This window comes from Lucilia sericata, unplaced genomic scaffold (genome assembly GCF_015586225.1).
Source record: "Lucilia sericata isolate MDLA Ls3-8-SP2 unplaced genomic scaffold, ASM1558622v1 Contig000027F_arrow, whole genome shotgun sequence".
In the NCBI taxonomy this organism is placed as follows: domain Eukaryota; kingdom Metazoa; phylum Arthropoda; class Insecta; order Diptera; family Calliphoridae; genus Lucilia; species Lucilia sericata.
In genome coordinates, this window is record NW_023994065.1 from 262,778 (window position 1) to 281,560 (window position 18,783).

Here is an 18,783-nt window from a genome sequence, read left to right on the forward strand (position 1 = left end):
ATAATCTGGCACTACGGTTGGCCGGTTGCCCACAGGACCTAGTCTTGACCGGTCAATTGGTTGAGGTTCCTTCGGGATCCACGTAGTGGCTGTGGTTGAAACCCAAATCGCGGGGAGAGAATGTTGGTTTAAGGACTGTCAGGTTAGTATTCAATGGTTGCCTGTCATCCCGTAGAGCGATCTTTATGGTCATGGGAATGGAACTGATGCGGAAATTGGTGAAAGATCGGGAAAGTCTCCATATATTGGAGATAAGTACTGATTTAGTATGCCTTTTTACGCTTCGGGGAAGTTCTTCTGTGCTGTTGCCATCTCAACAGGATATATTGATACATGCTACGCGACTAATTTGTCGGGGCAATTATTGGAATTAATTGACTTTGGAAATTCCTTTGTTACATTGATCGGTTCATAAAAGAGGGATCCTGATCCATTTTGTTGGGTATTTCGGACTACCAAATATGTCTCTAGGTGCTGTTGCCAAACCAACAGGGCCATCTCAGTAGTGTGGTTGCGCGGTCTTAAAGAGGTTAAGGAATGCACTGGAATGGGTCATTAGATGATGGGGATTGCATTTTGAATAATGCAATCTTTCATGACATCATAAGGGTGGTCACCTTCCGGCTTAACGGAAGATTGATTTCACCTGATGGTGGGACTTGTCACCCCCTTCTATTGACTTTAGACCAGTGATTGCTTTTTTCCTTGTCGGGGTTTGCATCCCATGCTGCCTGTCATTCCGCAACGGCGCTACTATGGCAAGAGATTAGATAGCTCGAGTTCTTTAACAAAGTGCTCAGCCATGTACAAAAATTGCTACCTGAGTTCTTCATTGAAGAATTCAGGGGCGCGGGTAGACCGTCTCTAGTCTACCCAGTGGATGAAAAAGACCACCGTGAAATTAGGCCGTCAAGGCAGGTGTTCACGTTAAACTCTTGACATTCATTGTCATTTGGAAGTGGAAAATTGTGCATCGAAAAGTATATTGAAGAATTACTAAGATTACTAAGAAGAATTACATGGTACAGCATCAATACGAAGAAGATGTGTTATTGCTGTTAATATTGAAAGCAAGAAAAAAAGAAAAAAGATTCACGTAATGTACAAAAACCGGTCCAGGGAAGGTGCACACAATATCTTGGTTGATAGATATTTGATGGATGATGATACGAAATTTAAAGAATATTTTCGTTTAAGTCCTTATCTCTTTGAATCCGTGCTGAATATTGTGAAATCTGATTTGGAAGGAATACTTACAACCTGGAATAGAAACCCAATTACACCAAGACACAAATTATGCATTACCTTAAGGTAAGAAAAATGTTTTTATTAAATGAAAATTGATAAAAATGTGGCCAATATTGGAATGGTTAAATAGAATCATTGTTGTTTCTGACTTCCTCTTCCGGCGAATTATTTGCATTTGTATTATGGACAGTTTGGACGTTTGTTGAGGCGTTTAAGCTTGTTTTGGTTGAGAGATTTGTAGACATTTGATTGTTTTCATCGTATATTTGGATGTAGTGGACTTGATTTAATTGACTTCCTCCTCACCTACAAGCTGCGACATTTTCAATTTTAATTTTGCAATTGAGATCGGTGGAAATGGACGCATCGTACTGGCAAGTGAGTCAAAAAAGTGATCCAAATGGTCCTTTGGTCTTATTTTCGGTTGCAAAAAATCCACTGGTTTTGGCTTGCGACATGAAATAAGTTCGTAAAGTAGTTGGATCGGAAGATGGGGCACGTCGTTTGTTTTGTCTACGTTGTGGAGTTTCCAAATCAAGGCTACTAGCCCTACCATCTGTACAAACAGATGATGATGTTATGTTACTTGAACGACTAGCAGTTCCATCCTTCATTATCGACTCCCGTTCGAAAATAGTATCCAGTTCGGACTGATCCACTTCAATTTCTGAGCTTAAATCAATATAGGTTTCACTTGATAATGGTCCCTGGTTGGTTGGTGAAACCTCGTAAGTTATTGATGCTTGGCTTAATATAGAAAATGAATATTAGCAATTCTAAAAATTCAAATATATTTACCTTCGTTTCAAAGAGAAGGTATCTAAAAGAAACATCATAGATTCATCTCGCTTTGTAGCAGTCGCTGGCTTTCCGGTTGATTTTTTCGTTTGGTTCAGAACAAAATAGTCGCGCATATTTGCCCATTTTCTTTTCACTGCTTCAACTACATAAAAATTAATAAAACGTCAATAAAATATTTTGTTATGCATTTTAGATATATAGCTACTGGTGAAACATTTGAATCGTTAGCCTTTCAATTTAGTATACACAAGTCCACAATTTGTAAAATTGTTCCAATATTCCTTGCATCTATTGTCAAACATCTAATGCATACTGCGATGCCAACACCAACAACTGAATCATTGAGCCAAAATATTGCCGAATTTTCAGCCAAATGGAATTATCCGAATTGTTGTGCGAATCAAATGTCCCCCCAAGGCCGGGTCGGCTTTTTTTAACTACAAAGATTTTCATTCCATTGTACTTTTGGCAATGGTCGATGCGAATTATAAGTTTACGGCGATAGACGTTGGCTCCTATGGCCGATAAGGAGATGCAGGCATTTATTTGAAAAGCGAAATGGGCCTAAAAATCAATAATGAGCAGTTTAATATACCACCACCAAACGTTCTACCATACACTTAAACAGTTTTGCCGAATGTAATACTTGGTGATGAAGCATTTGCTTTGCACAAAATCCTGATGAAGCCCTATCCAAGACAACAATCACTACATGATAGATCTAAAGCTATTTACAATTATCGCCACTCCCGTGCTAGAAGAATGACGGAGAATGCTTTTGGAATTATGGCTTTATATTTCCGTGTTTTTCACACACCGATTGGTATTTGTACACCAGAAACAATTGACAATGTTATTTTTGATGGATGTATAATTCACAATATGATGCGGTCAGAAAAAATTAATTCACCAGCAGACACCATATTTGGAAATGTAAAGGATTTGACAATGCCAGTTAATAATATGTTTCCAATTACAAATGTATCAGCAGGTGGCCGACCAAATAATGAAGCATCGATAATTCGTGATAAATTTAGGGATTATTTCAATGAAATTGGGGCGGTTGAGTGGCAGGAACAATCAATTTCACCATTTTAAGAAAATAAATTTAAAACAACTTACCTCTTGCGTTTAATTCATCTGCTAATATAACCCACAATATATTTTTCACTTGACTGTCAAGGAATTTTGGATGTCGCACATTAAATTGAATTTCATTGGTTTTGACATAATCTATTATTTCTTCCTCTTCCAATAAAGAAAATTTATTTTTTTTTATTCATTTTGATTTTTATTTAATTCGAAATAAAAAATAAATAAAATAATTTCGTTTCTACAGCACCGAAAACAACCTACTTGAAGTTGTTTTCGTTTCGGCCCCAAATGACAAGTTTTTCGTTACTGATTGGTGCGTTTCGTTTCTAATTTTCGTTGCCGGTTTCTGAAACGAACTTTTTTTCGGTGCAAGTGTATGGATTTTTCGGTGCCGATTACGGTGTATGCGGAAATGTAGCTTAACTAACCTTTCGTGGAACAACAAAAAATTTAATTATCCATAATTTAAATAAAATTAATAAAATTTATTATTAAATTTTAAAGTTAACATATAAAAAAAATTTATAATAAATAATAAAAAAAATGTTTATTAATTTTTTTGTAGTATAATGTAATTGTTTTTTTTGAGTATTCTAAATTGAAATGTTATTAATAAAATAAATCTAAATTTACTTCCAAATGTTATTAACATAAAACTTTATGATATTATGTTAATAATATTAATGTTTTAACATAAAACAAGTAAGAGTGTTATATTCGGCTATGCCGAATCTTATATACCCACCATCAAACCTCGAATGAAACTTACTTATGTCGAATTTCATCTATATATTCGTATTTTTAGGCCAGTTATAAGCGTTAACGTAATTTTCTGAAGGGGACCTTATATGGGGTAGGGTCAATCATGGACCGATCAACATAAAATTTTTTAGATAGATTTTGACTCGTATGAAACTAACTTATGTCGAATTTCATCTATATACTAGAATTTTTAAGCCAGTAATGAGCGTTAAAGTCATTTTCTGAAGGGGACCTTATATGGGGGGTAGGGTCAATTATGGACCGATCCTCATAAAATTTTTGGATCATAAGAAACTTACTTATGTCGAATTTCATCGCTATATTCGTATTTTTAAACAAGTTATGGCTGTTTTTCGAAAACGTGGACCGCTATTGCCCATTTTCAATACCAAACAAACCTTACCTATAAAGAATATTTGTGGAAAATTTCAATCCTTTATCTCGCTCCGTTCGGACTCTATCGTGCTTTCAACAGACAGACAGATAGACAGGCGGACGGACAGACGGACAGACATGGCTAGATCGTCTTAGAATTTAATGAGGACCCAGAATATATATACTTCGGTAGCAATAAAATAATTAATCAAATTGGTTTAGGTTCCATATGTAAATATTGAGCCATATACTAATTTTAAAAGTATTTTAGAGAAGAAAATCTTTAATGTAAATAGAAAAGAATACTCTCATTAATTTGTTATTAGAGTGTTCAAAATTGTAAATTATGACCATACTCAACATCATAAAATATATCTTCATTAATGTCAACAGCCTTACTCAAGGTTATTTATTCATATAAACAAACCAAAAATACTCAAATGCTACCCAGGAAAAACTTACATTAAAAAGTAATGAGTTAAAAAGCTAATAAAACCTCTTTTTACTACTTCTTCATTAGCATTTTAAGTCATTATTTTAACACGGTGATGTCATTGGAGGCAAGTACTTCTACGCTCGCTTACAAATAGGGAGTTAAAGAAGTACTTGCAATTTCTCTTACAAAACAGTTGTTGAGTAAGTTGTTTTATTTTTTAATAATAAAAAGAGCCAGCTAGAATACAAACCAGGGACTTCGGTTTGTTAGTCAACCGTTCTACTCACTGCACCACTGCTTAGCTATTTTATTGCGCGTCAAATAATGGTTTTCACACACAAATTTTATTTTGTTTTCTTTTTTGTAAAATACAATTCTTTACACGTAATTAAATAAAATGTGCAAACAAAATGACAAAGCCGAAAATAATGTACTTCTATATCAGATTATAAAAAAGTCATTACTAGAGTACTGCTAAGTAATGCAGACGATAAGTAGTAGTCATTGAAAAGTAAGTGGTTATGGAAGTACAACCCGTTACCGAGTTTTTGCTGGGTACTGAATGAATATGAATGAAAATTAAATTGCAAATATCCAATGATAGTAAAGTTGATTTTTACCTAACTTTGTATATTTTTATACGTACGCGTGCAAGTATAATAAAATTATGAAAAATATAATATAGAAAATAGCGATTTTAGCATTTTTATTTATCAATAATAGGTAGTAGTTTTCGCGATTTTTATACATACATACATATGTATAAAATATAATAAAAACTCACAATAAAGCATATTTCACAGAATTATTTTGGGAATATGCCACTTTTTAGAAAAAAAAAACATTGTCAATTAAAAAAGGGGAAAAAATACTTTTACCTACTTTTTGTAATATTTATGTTCACACGTGTAAATGTAATAAAATTCTAGAAAATGTATGGTAAAAAGATTTTGATATCCTTAACTTGAATGATTTTTAGTGATAAATAAACATTTATGAGGATTTTTACCTGTTTCTCGCGGTTTTTATATATGTATGCATGGATGGAAATGAAAAATTTTCCACTGACAAAAAAGGTTTTTTGTTGAAAATCATCATTAGACATAAATATAAATAAATAATATAAATATTTTTTAAAACTTACTCATTAATAAAGATCAATTATGAGAAATATGAATGCATATGATCATCCATACATACATTCATACATACATACATACATACATACATACATACATACATACATACATACATACATACATACATACATACATACACATACATACATACATACATGTGTTTTTAAGTTCTTTATTGTTTATCAGTCTTATGCAGTACAATTAAATTAAATTTTTTATGAACTTTTAAACAATATTTACTCCTTATTAAATTAGTACTAAAAATAAAAACAAAGGCTTTCTCCTTAAAGAAATATTTAACAAAAAAATAAAATAATTCATATTAGTAGCGTCAAAAGAAAATGTACATAATAAAGGTACTTCTACAATAGATGAAGTGTACTGAAATTTAATATTTTGTTTGCTTCCCTTTTGCCTTAATGACGGCTTCAATTCTCCTAGGCATCGATTTTACGAGGTTTCCAGTTACGTCTGGCGAAATTTTTTGCCATTCCTCCATTAACACGGATTTTAGGGATTCTTTGCTTGTTATGGTCCGTTTTCGTATTTGACGGTCCAGATGTTCCCACAAATGCTCTATGGGGTTGAGGTCCGGTGACTGAGGGGGATGATCAAGTTGTTTGGGCGTGTTAACTGCCAACCATTCCTTTACTATTTTGGCAGTGTGTTTGGGGTCGTTGTCCTGTTGAAACACCCAATTTTCCTCCAAGCACAACTTTTCAACGCTAGGTACCAAGTTTTCTTTTAAAATGTTCAGATAATCTGCCTTGTTCATTGTACTTTCAATAAACACTAAGTTTCCCACACCATTCGCTGCCATACATCCCCATACCATCACCGAACCTCCCCCATGTTTTACAGTGGACAGTATATTTTGCTCGGCAAACTCCATATTTTTGCTCCTCCAAATTTTTACGTTTTTTTTCTTACCAAAAACTTCAAACTTACTTTCATCAGTGAAAATAGTGTTGTTCCAAAACTGGTTTCCGTGATTTCTATACTTTTTAGCAAAATCTAGGCGTCGCTTTTGGTTAACTTTTGATATAAGGGGCTTTCTACGAGGAGCTCGACCATGTAATCCATTAGCATTCAATGCTCGACGAACTGTGCTGGCACTAACATTGATACCTGATGTTTGTGATATTTCTTCCGATATTTTAACATCACTTGCTGTTGGATTCTTCCTCACATTTCTAACAATTGAGCGTATTTCAGCCTCATTAAGCCTCTTTGGTCTACCGGATTTTGGACGGTTTTCTAAGTTTTTAAATTTTTTGTACTTTTCAATAATTTTTTTTATAGTATTATGACTTCTGTTTATAATTGATCCAATTTCCCTTAAAGTTTTTCCTTCATTATGGATCTTAAGCACGATTTTGCGAGTATCCAAAGATGTTTGTCTAGCCATATTACAAAAATATTTTCTACGCAAAATTTTAAACGATCGCGACTAAAGAAAGATTGTAAATAACTAATTTTAATTATTTTGAACTTAATTCCTTAAAAAAAAGTAAAATAACTGTAAATCACAACTGAACGAAACTCTCCAAAACAAAAAGAGACAATTGTACACTTTCTTTTGATTCTATAAAATATGCAAATTTTTTTTCTACTAAATTGTTGTTGTCATTTTAATGCTAACAAAAACGGAGTAAATATGGTTTTCAAATAGCATAAAATTTTTAGTTCAATTGCATTCCATAAGACTGTAATGCAACGAAGATCATAAAAAATCAAGCTGTACACTTTCTTTTGAAGCTCACAGTACATACATACATACATACATACATACATACATACATACATACATACATACATACATACATACATACATACATACATATGAATGTATGTATATAGTAATTGAACATCTGGATATGTGGTATGTACGTACATATCAACAGCTCTAATATGGGTTCATATATAATTCCATATATGGAACATAATATTAGTTTTGAAATCATATATTTTCATATATGATCCCATATATGGCAAAATTATTTATGGATGAATCCATATACAGTTAATCACAAAAATAAGTATACAGAAATACTGACGATTGGTTTTATTTAAAAAAGATATTATTTTTTCAAAAAACAAAAAAGTAACACATTTATTTATTAAAAACAATTATGATAATTATTATTCACTACTTTTTTCTTCATATTTTGGTTCTTTGAGTTCCCATTTAAGGTGAAGTTAAAAAGGTGCAAAATTTACGTCACAAAAGTAAGTATACAGATCATTTCAGTATATATTTGCTTTAATGATATTAACAAGATTTATGAAAATTTTACTTGTATTAATATAATTACTTTTTAATAAAATATTTTTTACACAATAACTTGGAAAAAATAAACTTTTAGTTCCGAAATCTTGAAATTTGGGCCGATTGGCTCCGGAATTAATTAGTAGAACAGTTTTTTCTCATTTCTACGATTTTTTCCACTTTAGACCCCGGATTTTGGATCTGGTGGTCATTGAACCCTCCAAATGATGCATTGGAGATATAATTTTTAACTTTTGAAATATAATTTTTGATATGCATTGATTTGTCCATTTTGAACACAGTACGTTCTTAAAAAACCGAAATTTAACTCCGATTTCTTAAGACTTACAACATAAACTTTAAAATTTAGATAATTCTATATATTTCCTTTAATTTAAACAGGTTTTCCAAATACTCCGATTTCCAAAGCATACAATAATGCTACCAATCATATCTTGATATACTCGATACAATAAGCATGTTTTATGGATCGGACATTTTATTTGTTCTAGCAACAAATTAAGATGTATCCGTGTTCAAAATTGTTCAATTCGTATTCATACCACCAATTGAGCCTGATTTAATATAAAAATTTTACTATTTTGGACAATAATCAATTTCAGAACCGATATGTAGTGTAAGTTATTGACATGGTCACCATTTGACCATTATTGGTAGTATTTAGGAGTGTGTAATGGATGAAAAAAAACTTCTTTTAATTAATGGATACAAGTACAAATATTATTAATATCGCATTTATACTATGTTAAAAACGGCAATGGATTGCAATTATTGTAAAGAAAGAATTAATTTAAAAGTTAAAATATCGTCTTCCAATTCATCATAATGAACAAACGAGGGATATTATTGAATATCCGATCCAAAACTCCCGGGGGTCTAAATAGTTATATGTTCTTAAATAGGAAAAAATGTTCCTATAAATAATATTCAGATCAATTACCAAAAATTTCAATTTTTCGGAACAAAAAGTGAATTTTTTCCATGTTATAGTCTACAGAATATTTTATTATAAAATAATTACATTCAAACAGGTAAAATTTTCATGAATTTTGTTAATATCATTAAGCCAATTACATATTGAAATTATCTGTACTACTTACTTACTTTTATGACGTAAATTTTACACCTATTTAACTACACCAAAAATGAGAACTCAAGTAACCAAAATAACCCGGAAAAAAGTAGTGAATAATAATTATCATAATTGTTTTTAATAAATAAATGTGTTACTTTTTTGATTTTTGAAAAAATAATATCCTTTTTTAAATAAAACCAATTGTCAGTATTTCTGTATACTTATATGACAAAAGTGTTCATATATGAGTCCATATATGATACAAGTTTTCATATATGCTTCCATATATGCGTCCATATATAATTCAATTCCCCATATATGGTTCCATACAAAGCTCTAAAAGAATTCATTCCCTAATTCTTTTTTTGAAATTGAGTTATATTTTAAAGAATTAACAATTCTTTAAACTCATTCCCTTTGATTTAATTCCTAGAATTAATTCTTAAAGCTTTCGATGTCGTTGAATTAATTCTCTAATGAATTAATTCTTATAGAATGTTAAATTCCTTCTGAATGAATTAATTTTATTTGCATTCAATCTGTTACAAATTGAATTAAAATAAATTTCAATAATTCCTCTTGATTTTTAAATTCCCTCTGAATGATATAAATTTTGTTTGAATTCAATCTATTACAAATTGAATTTAATAATTTTTCAACCATTCAATTTGAAATAGATTGAATGAAAGTTTTGTTTTATAATTCAAAAGCATTCTGTATATTAAAAATTGAATTAAATTTTTTTCTTTGTTCTGATTGAACCTAATCAAGTGAGCCAAAAAAATATAGCTAAAAATCGTAGTATGTTAGAAAAAAAATTATTAAAAATCCGCTATTTGGTATTGCGCTAATTTTTGTCTCACCAGTGATACCTAAGACATCATGTTATTATTTAAAATTTTTTAAGAACGATTTTTTTCTATTCTAAAGCCAAAATATTATAAACTATGATTTTGATAGTCTCAGACATATTTACATACAGTTAATCACAAAAATAAGTATACAGAAATACTACTTTTATTTAAAAAAGGATATTATTTTTTCAAAAAAGTAACACATTATTTATTAAAAACAATTTTAATAATTATTATTCACTACCTTTTTTTCTGGATATTTTTGTTATTTGAGTTCTCATTTAAGGTGAAGCTAAATAAGTGCAAAATTTACTTCACAATAGTAAGTATACCTGTTTTTTGTTCATTATGATGCATTAGAAGACGATATTTTAACTTTTAATGTAATAATTTCTTTACAATAGTTGCAATCCATTTCGGTCTATTGCCGTTTTTAACAGATATAGCGTTCATATTCGATATTTAAAATTTATTTCTTTAAATGCGAAATTATTAATACTTGTACTAGTTTCCATTAATTAGAACATGTTTTTTGATTCCAATCATCCATTACACACTTCTAAATACTACCAATAATCGTCAAATGGTGACCATGTCAATAAGAAATTGACCGAAATTGGTCATCGTCCAAAATAATAAGATTTTTATATTAAATCAGGCTCAATTAGTGGTATGAATACGAATTGAACAATTTTGAACAAGGATACGTCTTAATTTGTTGCTAGAACAAATAAAATGCCCGATCCATAAAACATGGTTATTGTCTCGGGTATATCAAGGTATGACTAGTAGCATTTTTTTATACTTTGGAAATCGGAGGATTTGAAAAGCCTGTTTAAATTAAAGGAAATATATTAATTATCAAAATTTTCAAGTATATGTTGTAAGTAAATAAAATCAATTGTCAGTATTTCTGTATACTTATTTTTGTGATTAACTGTATATTTAGAAATCCCAGCCTTAGGGGGAAAAACGGGTAAAAAAGGGAAATCTGTATTTGCTGCGTAAAGGGACTCAATAATAAATAAATAAAACAAATAAATAAACAAGAAAAAATTTATAGTTGGGCATGGCCGACCATATGATGCCCTACACCAATGATTATGTTACAAATGTTAATTGTTTTAAATAATAAAGCATTTAAATTAATTTTTACCTTTATTCAGAAATATTTTAACAATTTATTGACAAAAAAAAAAAAGATTTTCTAAAAGAGCGTTCTATGGGGGCAGGTGGGTAATATGAGCCTATCCTTATAAATATTGGTAAAGGGATTTTCGTCTACATTAAAGTTATTTATGTAGAATATCGCCGTAATGTTAGTGTTTAAGGGGACTTTATATGAGAGATGTGATTAAATGAGGGCCGATCATTACGAAAATCAGCAGTGTCATTAAAACTTATATAAAACTAAGTTTTGCCGATTTTTGGTGTGATACAAAAACATTTAACATATTTATAAGCTCAAAAGCCATATTCAGGGGTGCGATTGTATGGGGGCTGTGCGAAATAATGGTCCGATTTTAACCATTTTCAATAAGTTTCGTCCTTGCAAAATTCCATCAAATTATCTTGCAAATTGCTACCTGTTGCATGCGCATAATGTTTTAAATTACATTTTAACGGCTAGAACGATTTTCGATAAATTTGAAAGATAGTTAGATATATATATAGGTGTATGGTGTGATAGGCTATATTGTTTTCCAAAACTTGGATAAGAAGGGACAAGAAGGGGTATGTGGATGAAAAAGGGACAAAATTCGTACTTTTGGAAGTAAATACTAATTATTGTCTATACTCAAGCAAAAACATTTCTGATTAAGCTTTTAAACTGTCTGAAATATTATTATTATGTAGCAAAGTTTCGTTTCGAAATAGGAGAAAAGGCGAAAAAACAGTAAGTAAAAATATTTTAGACGATGTGTTTTTAGTTTCAGAGATATGTGTATTCGAAAGTCCAACCCCATATAGGAAAAACAGGCTAATTATGTGTTCCTTTGCTAAATTTTTTGTACACAGAGGGAAAAATAAATATACACGCCTGGTACCAAATTAACACCAAATTTTTCAATAACATCGATAACAAACGTGGTAAGCTCAAAATGCGTTGCCAATAGTTAGCTTACCACGTATGTTAACATTTAGACAACGTATGTGCATAAAGTTTAGATTGCAATGTTGACAAAGTTGCGTGGTCTACATTACATGTTGTTGTATGTATGTATATTTCTTTTATGAAATTTGAGAAATATATGTTTTTTATTAATATTTTACCGTAATCGGTAAAAAAATGGTATACTTACTATTGTGAAGTAAATTTTGCACTTATTTAGCTTCACCTTAAATGAGAATTCAAATAACAAAAATATCCAGAAAAAAAGGTAGTGAATAATAATTATTAAAATTGTTTTTAATAAATAATGTGTTACTTTTTTGAAAAAATAATATCCTTTTTTAAATAAAAGTAGTATTTCTGTATACTTATTTTTGTGATTAACTGTATGTACATATGTCTGAGACTATCAAAATCATAGTTTATAATATTTTGGCTTTAGAATAGAAAAAAAATCGTTCTTAAAAAATTTTAAATAATAACATGATGTCTTAGATATCACTGGTGAGACAAAAATTAGCGCAATACCTAATAGCGGATTTTTAATAATTTTTTTTCTAACATACTACGATTTTTAGCTATATTTTTTGGGTTCACTTGATTAGGTTCAATCAGAACAAAATCAGTTTACTGCTGGCAGTGAGTAAAATCCATTCATATTCTAGTGTCTGTGAATATAGACAATATAATTTTTAACAAATAGGTTGCGGTAAGCCATTAACTAAAGAATAAAATGACAAAATTCAAGCGTTTTTGGAAACTGTCCAAAACCATAGGAATTTGGCAAAAAATTGGGGAAATTCAGAATGTTAATCGCAATTGTATAAGAAAACAGTTTGAATATTAAGAAAACATAAGTGGAACTACATATAGAGTCAAAACAAAAGCGGACAGAAGAGATTTCATAAAATTTGCCTCCAAGTTAAGTGATTCTGTAGCAAAACTAAGAGAAAAAGTGGGTGTTACAGCAAGCCTAGCTACAGTAAAACGAATTGTAAGAAGGGCCAAGGCTTTAGGAATATTAAAAAATTAATAAAAGCCACTCCAATTGCCACTCGTAAAGAGAAATCCTCTTCAGTTTGCACGTGAACACATGGTTATAAAAAGCTATATCAACATCTTGTATTTTCGGATGAAAAAATGTTTAATTTAGAAGGTCCAAATCGATACAATCATTATTTTTATGATTTTTGAAAGGAAGAGCTCTACCTGAGTCGTTTGCATAGCTGTTGAGGATATGGGATGTAGTAGGGGGCAATTTCGTATTATGAAATATGTGAGCTTAAATTTCTTTCATCTAGTAAGAATTGTAATAATTGTAATGCTATACTGGAAACAGCTTTTTTCACATTTTCGGATATCTTTAACCATTGCCGTGGATATTTCAAAAATATAATGCCCCGATCCATACCGCCAGTGCTGTAAAAGGGTGGATTCGAAGCCAGAATGTCAACATTTTGGGGTGGCCTCCATAATCTTCTCACCTATTTATTACTGAAAAGGTTTCGGATATTCTTTCTCGTAATGTGTATAGGTCGGGCAGACAGTATGACACAAAAGAAGCCTAAATTGAAGGAACCAAAAAGGCTTGGACCGAAATTTCCTTGCCATTACTTAAGAATCTTTATAACTCTTTATCACCTCGAATTTTCGGAGTTATATCAAGTAACGGCGGATATGTTCCTTAGTATATCTTTTCTAAAACCTTGTAAAAATGTTTATAAAAATAAAAAAGTTTCATGAAAAACGCAATTTGTTGTTTTTGTCAATTAAAGATGACGAACCTATTCAAATGAGCCAAAAAAAATATTGTTCGAAAACGTAGTATTTTAGAAAAAAAAATTATTAAAAATCGGTTATTAAGTATTGCACTAATGTTTGTCTATCTAGTGATATATAAGACATCATGGTATTAATTAAAATTTTAATATAACCAATTAGTCCATTATTTTTTGCAAAAAATTAATTTGAATGTAAACAAAACAGTGAACCTATTTAATTGAGAGGGAGTGTATATATTTCTAACAAATTAAGTAGTTTAATCGAAAATGCTTTTGTTTAAGGATAGACAAAATCAGTATTTACTATCAAAAGTACTAATTTTGCCCGTTTTTTCACCCATTTGACGCCCTTTTTGCCCCACTCTCCAAGTTTAGATCTAACTATGTTCCAAATTTGAAGCGAATCGGTCCAGCCGTTATTATTATTATCATTGTTATTATTATTATTATTATTATTATTATTATTATTATTATTATTATTATTATTATTATTATTATTATTATTATTATTATTATTATTATTATTATTATTATTATTATTATATTATTATTATTATTATTATTAATTGTTAGTTACCTGTAAGGTTTTATTATTTATTTATTAGCCGTAGGCTAATAAATAAAAAAATGAAAATAACTTTTCAAGTCGAGGTTTGCAAAATAAGAAAGTTTTTGAATGTGTAACAAATAGCACAATACTTAATTCATGTTTGTATATTTGTAATTCAAACAAAGTTTCACAATAGTGTATCGTTACAATTACTTTGTATAAAAATTTAAAGAGTTGTAATTATGTTAAATTTAAGTACAATATTAAACATAGAAACGAAATAAAAAAATATATAGAAAATATTTTTTTGTATAAATCTTTCGATCTGGCCTCTAGAAGGTTTGGACTAATGAGCGTATAAGTTAACACATTGTCCGTTACACTACTCATAATAAGTTTACCATAAAGCAGACACAATAACAACAACCACAATAACAACAACAACTATAATTATTGCACACGAAACGTGTCATCAAAATCAACAAGTTCAACAACCAACAAACGCGCCAACATCAAGACTGCAATACTAGCAAATTCACATGAGGTAACCCGAATCCACACAAGCTCCAGTAATAAACACTGTTCAACGGTTCAGCGTGAGAAAATACAAAATCAGCAAATGCATTACACGCGCATTCGAAATAATGGTTCGATGCGGAAATAAGCAGAATCAGCAAATTCATTTTAAAATAAGTTTCATTTTATATTAAAATTGTAAAGTCTTTGCAGTCAGTTTAGTGAATTAAACAATAAAGGTTCTATTACTAACTTAAGTTAGTAATAAAAAAAAATATTAAAAAAAAATAAACCTTTAAAATATTAATTTGCGCCCGAGCAGGGACCCATGGAAATAAAGGGTCCTTTGTCGTAATAAGTGTTATAAATCGTGGAAATGATGCGCCTTAGTAGTCTTTCTTAAGAGACAAAAGGGAGGTCCTCTTAAGGATCAGCGGCCGCGATATAAATAAATAAAAAAAAGATAAGAACATTTAGATTAATAAGTGAACAATAAATAAAATTAAAAAAAAAAATAATAACAAATTTGTGAACAATGAATAAAATTACTCTAAAAAAATAAAAATAAATAAGTGAACTATAAATAAAATAAAAAAAAAAAGCAAACAAAGAAATAAATGAGTTATTATCGAATAAAAACTTTAAGAAAAAAAAAAAGAAGAATAAAAGCATAAAAGCATATAATTGAACACTGAAAAATAGAAAAAAAAATAAGATCAAATCTCAATAATTAAAGACAAGGACATAAATATAATATTCCGAGCTAGAGACGCAAAAAATTTGGAGAAACATCTTACTGTAAAACTACTCCGAGGGCAGCTACCAGAACAACATTCAACAAAAAGCAGCATGTTCCCGACATCAGTTCTAATGTAAGATTATTTTTATTTCTATCTAGAATTATTACACTTATTATTAGTAAAATTAATTACCCACAAAAAAAAAAGAAAAGAGAAAGAAAAAAATATTCATTACAAAAAATTTTTTTATAAAAGTTATTATTACATAAATTAAAGAATACTACGTCCTTGAAATTAAAATTGGTATAGAATCAAGTGATTTTCTGAATTTGATCGCGACCATTTCCAATGCCTGACGAGACTATTGACCAACTGACTGACAGACTTAATAGAACACTCACAATGGCAACACCGGAAACTTTGCGAGCACCACAGTGTGGTAATCTGGACGAGGACATGGACCAGAACACCAAAATTAGAGGAATTGGATAGGGTACCCAATATTGTAAAATCTTTAAGGGAATTTTCAGGTACCATAGGGGAATTCAATTCTTGGAGGAAATCGGTGGACAGGGTGTTGTAATTATACGAATCACAAAAGGGAACAGGGCGATACTATGCCATTCTTCATACCATACGCACGAAAATTACAGGAGAAGCTGACACGGCACTTGAGTCTTACAGGACACCGCTGGATTGGCCGAAAATAAAAAACGTCTTAAGATGCATTATTCGGACAAGAGAGATATTGGTACGTTGGAATACCAAATGACTGCCCTCTGCCAGGGCAATAGGTCGATAACGGAGTTTTACCAAGTAGTTTACCAACATCTCTCCCTGATATTGGATAAAGTAGCCTGTCTGGATATTGACGAAGGAAGCTTGAGAGTTATGACCAATACCTATAGGGACAAGGCACTTGATACCTTTATAAGGGGATTAAACGGAGATTTACCGAGACTCCTGAGTGTTCGGGAACCATCGTCACTTCCCCAGGCCCTACACATTTGTCTAAAACTGGATAATATGACATTCCAGCGGAATTACGCCCACGGTCAGCTAGCTAGGAATAACGTACCAAAGGATCGTATTAGCACAAACACATACCAGGGAAACAAACCTAGATTTTATCCGGAATTGGCCCATATTGGCGGTAGAATTCTTCCTAAACCACCACTATCACCTCAGAATACGACAACACCAAACTTTAATCCGAATACTATATAAATCGACCAGCGAACACAGCGTTCAAGAGACCACCTCCAGCATCCATTCAAGCCCCACAAAATAAGATGCAGAGAAACTTTCACATAACAGCGGACAACGAGAATGGACTCCAGCAGCCACCACAGGAAGCCATTAATTATTATCATGAGGAAGGCGCTATTGGAGGGGTACCTGACATAGAGGAATATTACAGGGAAATCGAGGACAACGAACAACCTTATAGACAATAAAACGAAGCTCTTGTGGACCTTGTACCAGGAGAATTAAGCTTTTTCAACATATTGCACTGGACGTTAATAATATCGAGCTGAGGACTGATCATCTGTCCGAGTATCAGAAAAACTCTCTGGAACGCGTAGTGGACCGCTATAGGAACTTATTCGCGGATCCAGACGAAAGTCTCACATACACAACTAGGGTCGTGGGCGAGATAAGGACAACAACCAACACACCCACGTATTCAAAAAATTACCCCTACTCAATGGCTCTACGGGGGGTTGTAGAGGAAGAAATTACTAGACTACTGAATGACGCAATAATTCGACCATCACGTTCTCCGTATAACTCACCAATTTGGGTAGTCCCAAAGAAACAGGATGCGTCCGGAAGAGAAAAATATAGAGTTGTAGTGGATTTCAGAAAACTTAATTCAGTAACGATTCCTGATAAGTACCCCATACCAGAAATAAACGATGTCCTCTCTCATCTTGGAGGGAACAAATACTTCACGGTGATCGATCTAAAAAGTGGCTTCCACCAAATACCCATTAGGGAAGAGGACATAGAGAAAACGGCTTTTTCCGTAAACAACGGAAAGTACGAATTCATGCGCTTACCTTTCGGATTAAGGAATGCTCCATCTATATTCCAACGAGCTCTCGACGACATTTTAAGAGAACATATCGGCCGGATATGCTACGTTTACATAGATGACATTATTATTTTTAGCAATAATGAAGTCTCACACTTGCGGCACCTAAATGATGTCTTTAGGACTCTGAATGCAGCTAACATGAAGGTCCAGTTGGACAAATGTGAATTCTTCAAGGAAGAAGTCGAATTCCTTGGCTTCATTGTTTCCTGCAATGGAATAAAAGCTAATCCGAAAAAATTGGAAGCAATCGTGAACTTTCCCTATCCTGTAATATTAAAGAGCTTCGATCATTTCTTGGCCTCTCCGGATATTATAGGAGATTCATAAGGGGATACGCGGACATCGCTAAGCCACTAACAAAGCTCTTACGAGGAGACGGAGGAATGATTTCCAAATCAGGGTCAAGCAGGAGGGAAATAAATCTCGACAGTTCGGCAAGACTTGCTATTGACACATTAAAAAACGCCTTAGTATCCAAGGAGGTAATACTGTCATATCCAAACTTCGAAAATGTATTTCAGCTAACTACGGATGCATCTAATGTGGCGATAGGAGCAGTACTAAGTCAAGACGACAGACCGATATCCGATATAATATTAATTCTCTAACAGGAACTGTGCACAGTGGCGATAGCTCACCGGAGGAACTAATACCCAGTGTAGAAGTCCCAATTAACGCATTCAAAAACCAAATTTTTCTTCAAATTGACGACACCCCAACATATGAATTTAAGATAATATTTCCCGGATATCACATACACCTGATAAAAGAACAGGATTATGACACGGAAAAATTGATATCCATATTAAAGAAATACTTAAACCCGTCGGTGATAAATTGTATAAAAACCCCGGAATGCATTATGGGAAAAATACAACTTCTTTACCCACATCATTTTGGAAATTTT

At 31.6% G+C, this 18,783-nt stretch overlaps 1 protein-coding gene across 1 annotated transcript; it reads right to left on the reverse strand.

Moving 5' to 3' along the window:
• Nucleotides 1–1,359: 1,359 nt before the first annotated feature.
• On the reverse strand, nucleotides 1,360–17,890 carry LOC119610115. The gene is made up of 4 exons (XM_037965217.1): nucleotides 17,839–17,890; nucleotides 6,805–7,113; nucleotides 2,047–2,191; nucleotides 1,360–1,995 (listed from the first exon to the last, which is right to left on the reverse strand). The coding sequence occupies exons 1-4, from the start codon at nucleotides 17,888–17,890 to the stop codon at nucleotides 1,632–1,634; spliced, it is 870 nt and encodes a 289-aa protein (XP_037821145.1). The 3' UTR covers nucleotides 1,360–1,631.
• Nucleotides 17,891–18,783: the final 893 nt, after the last annotated feature.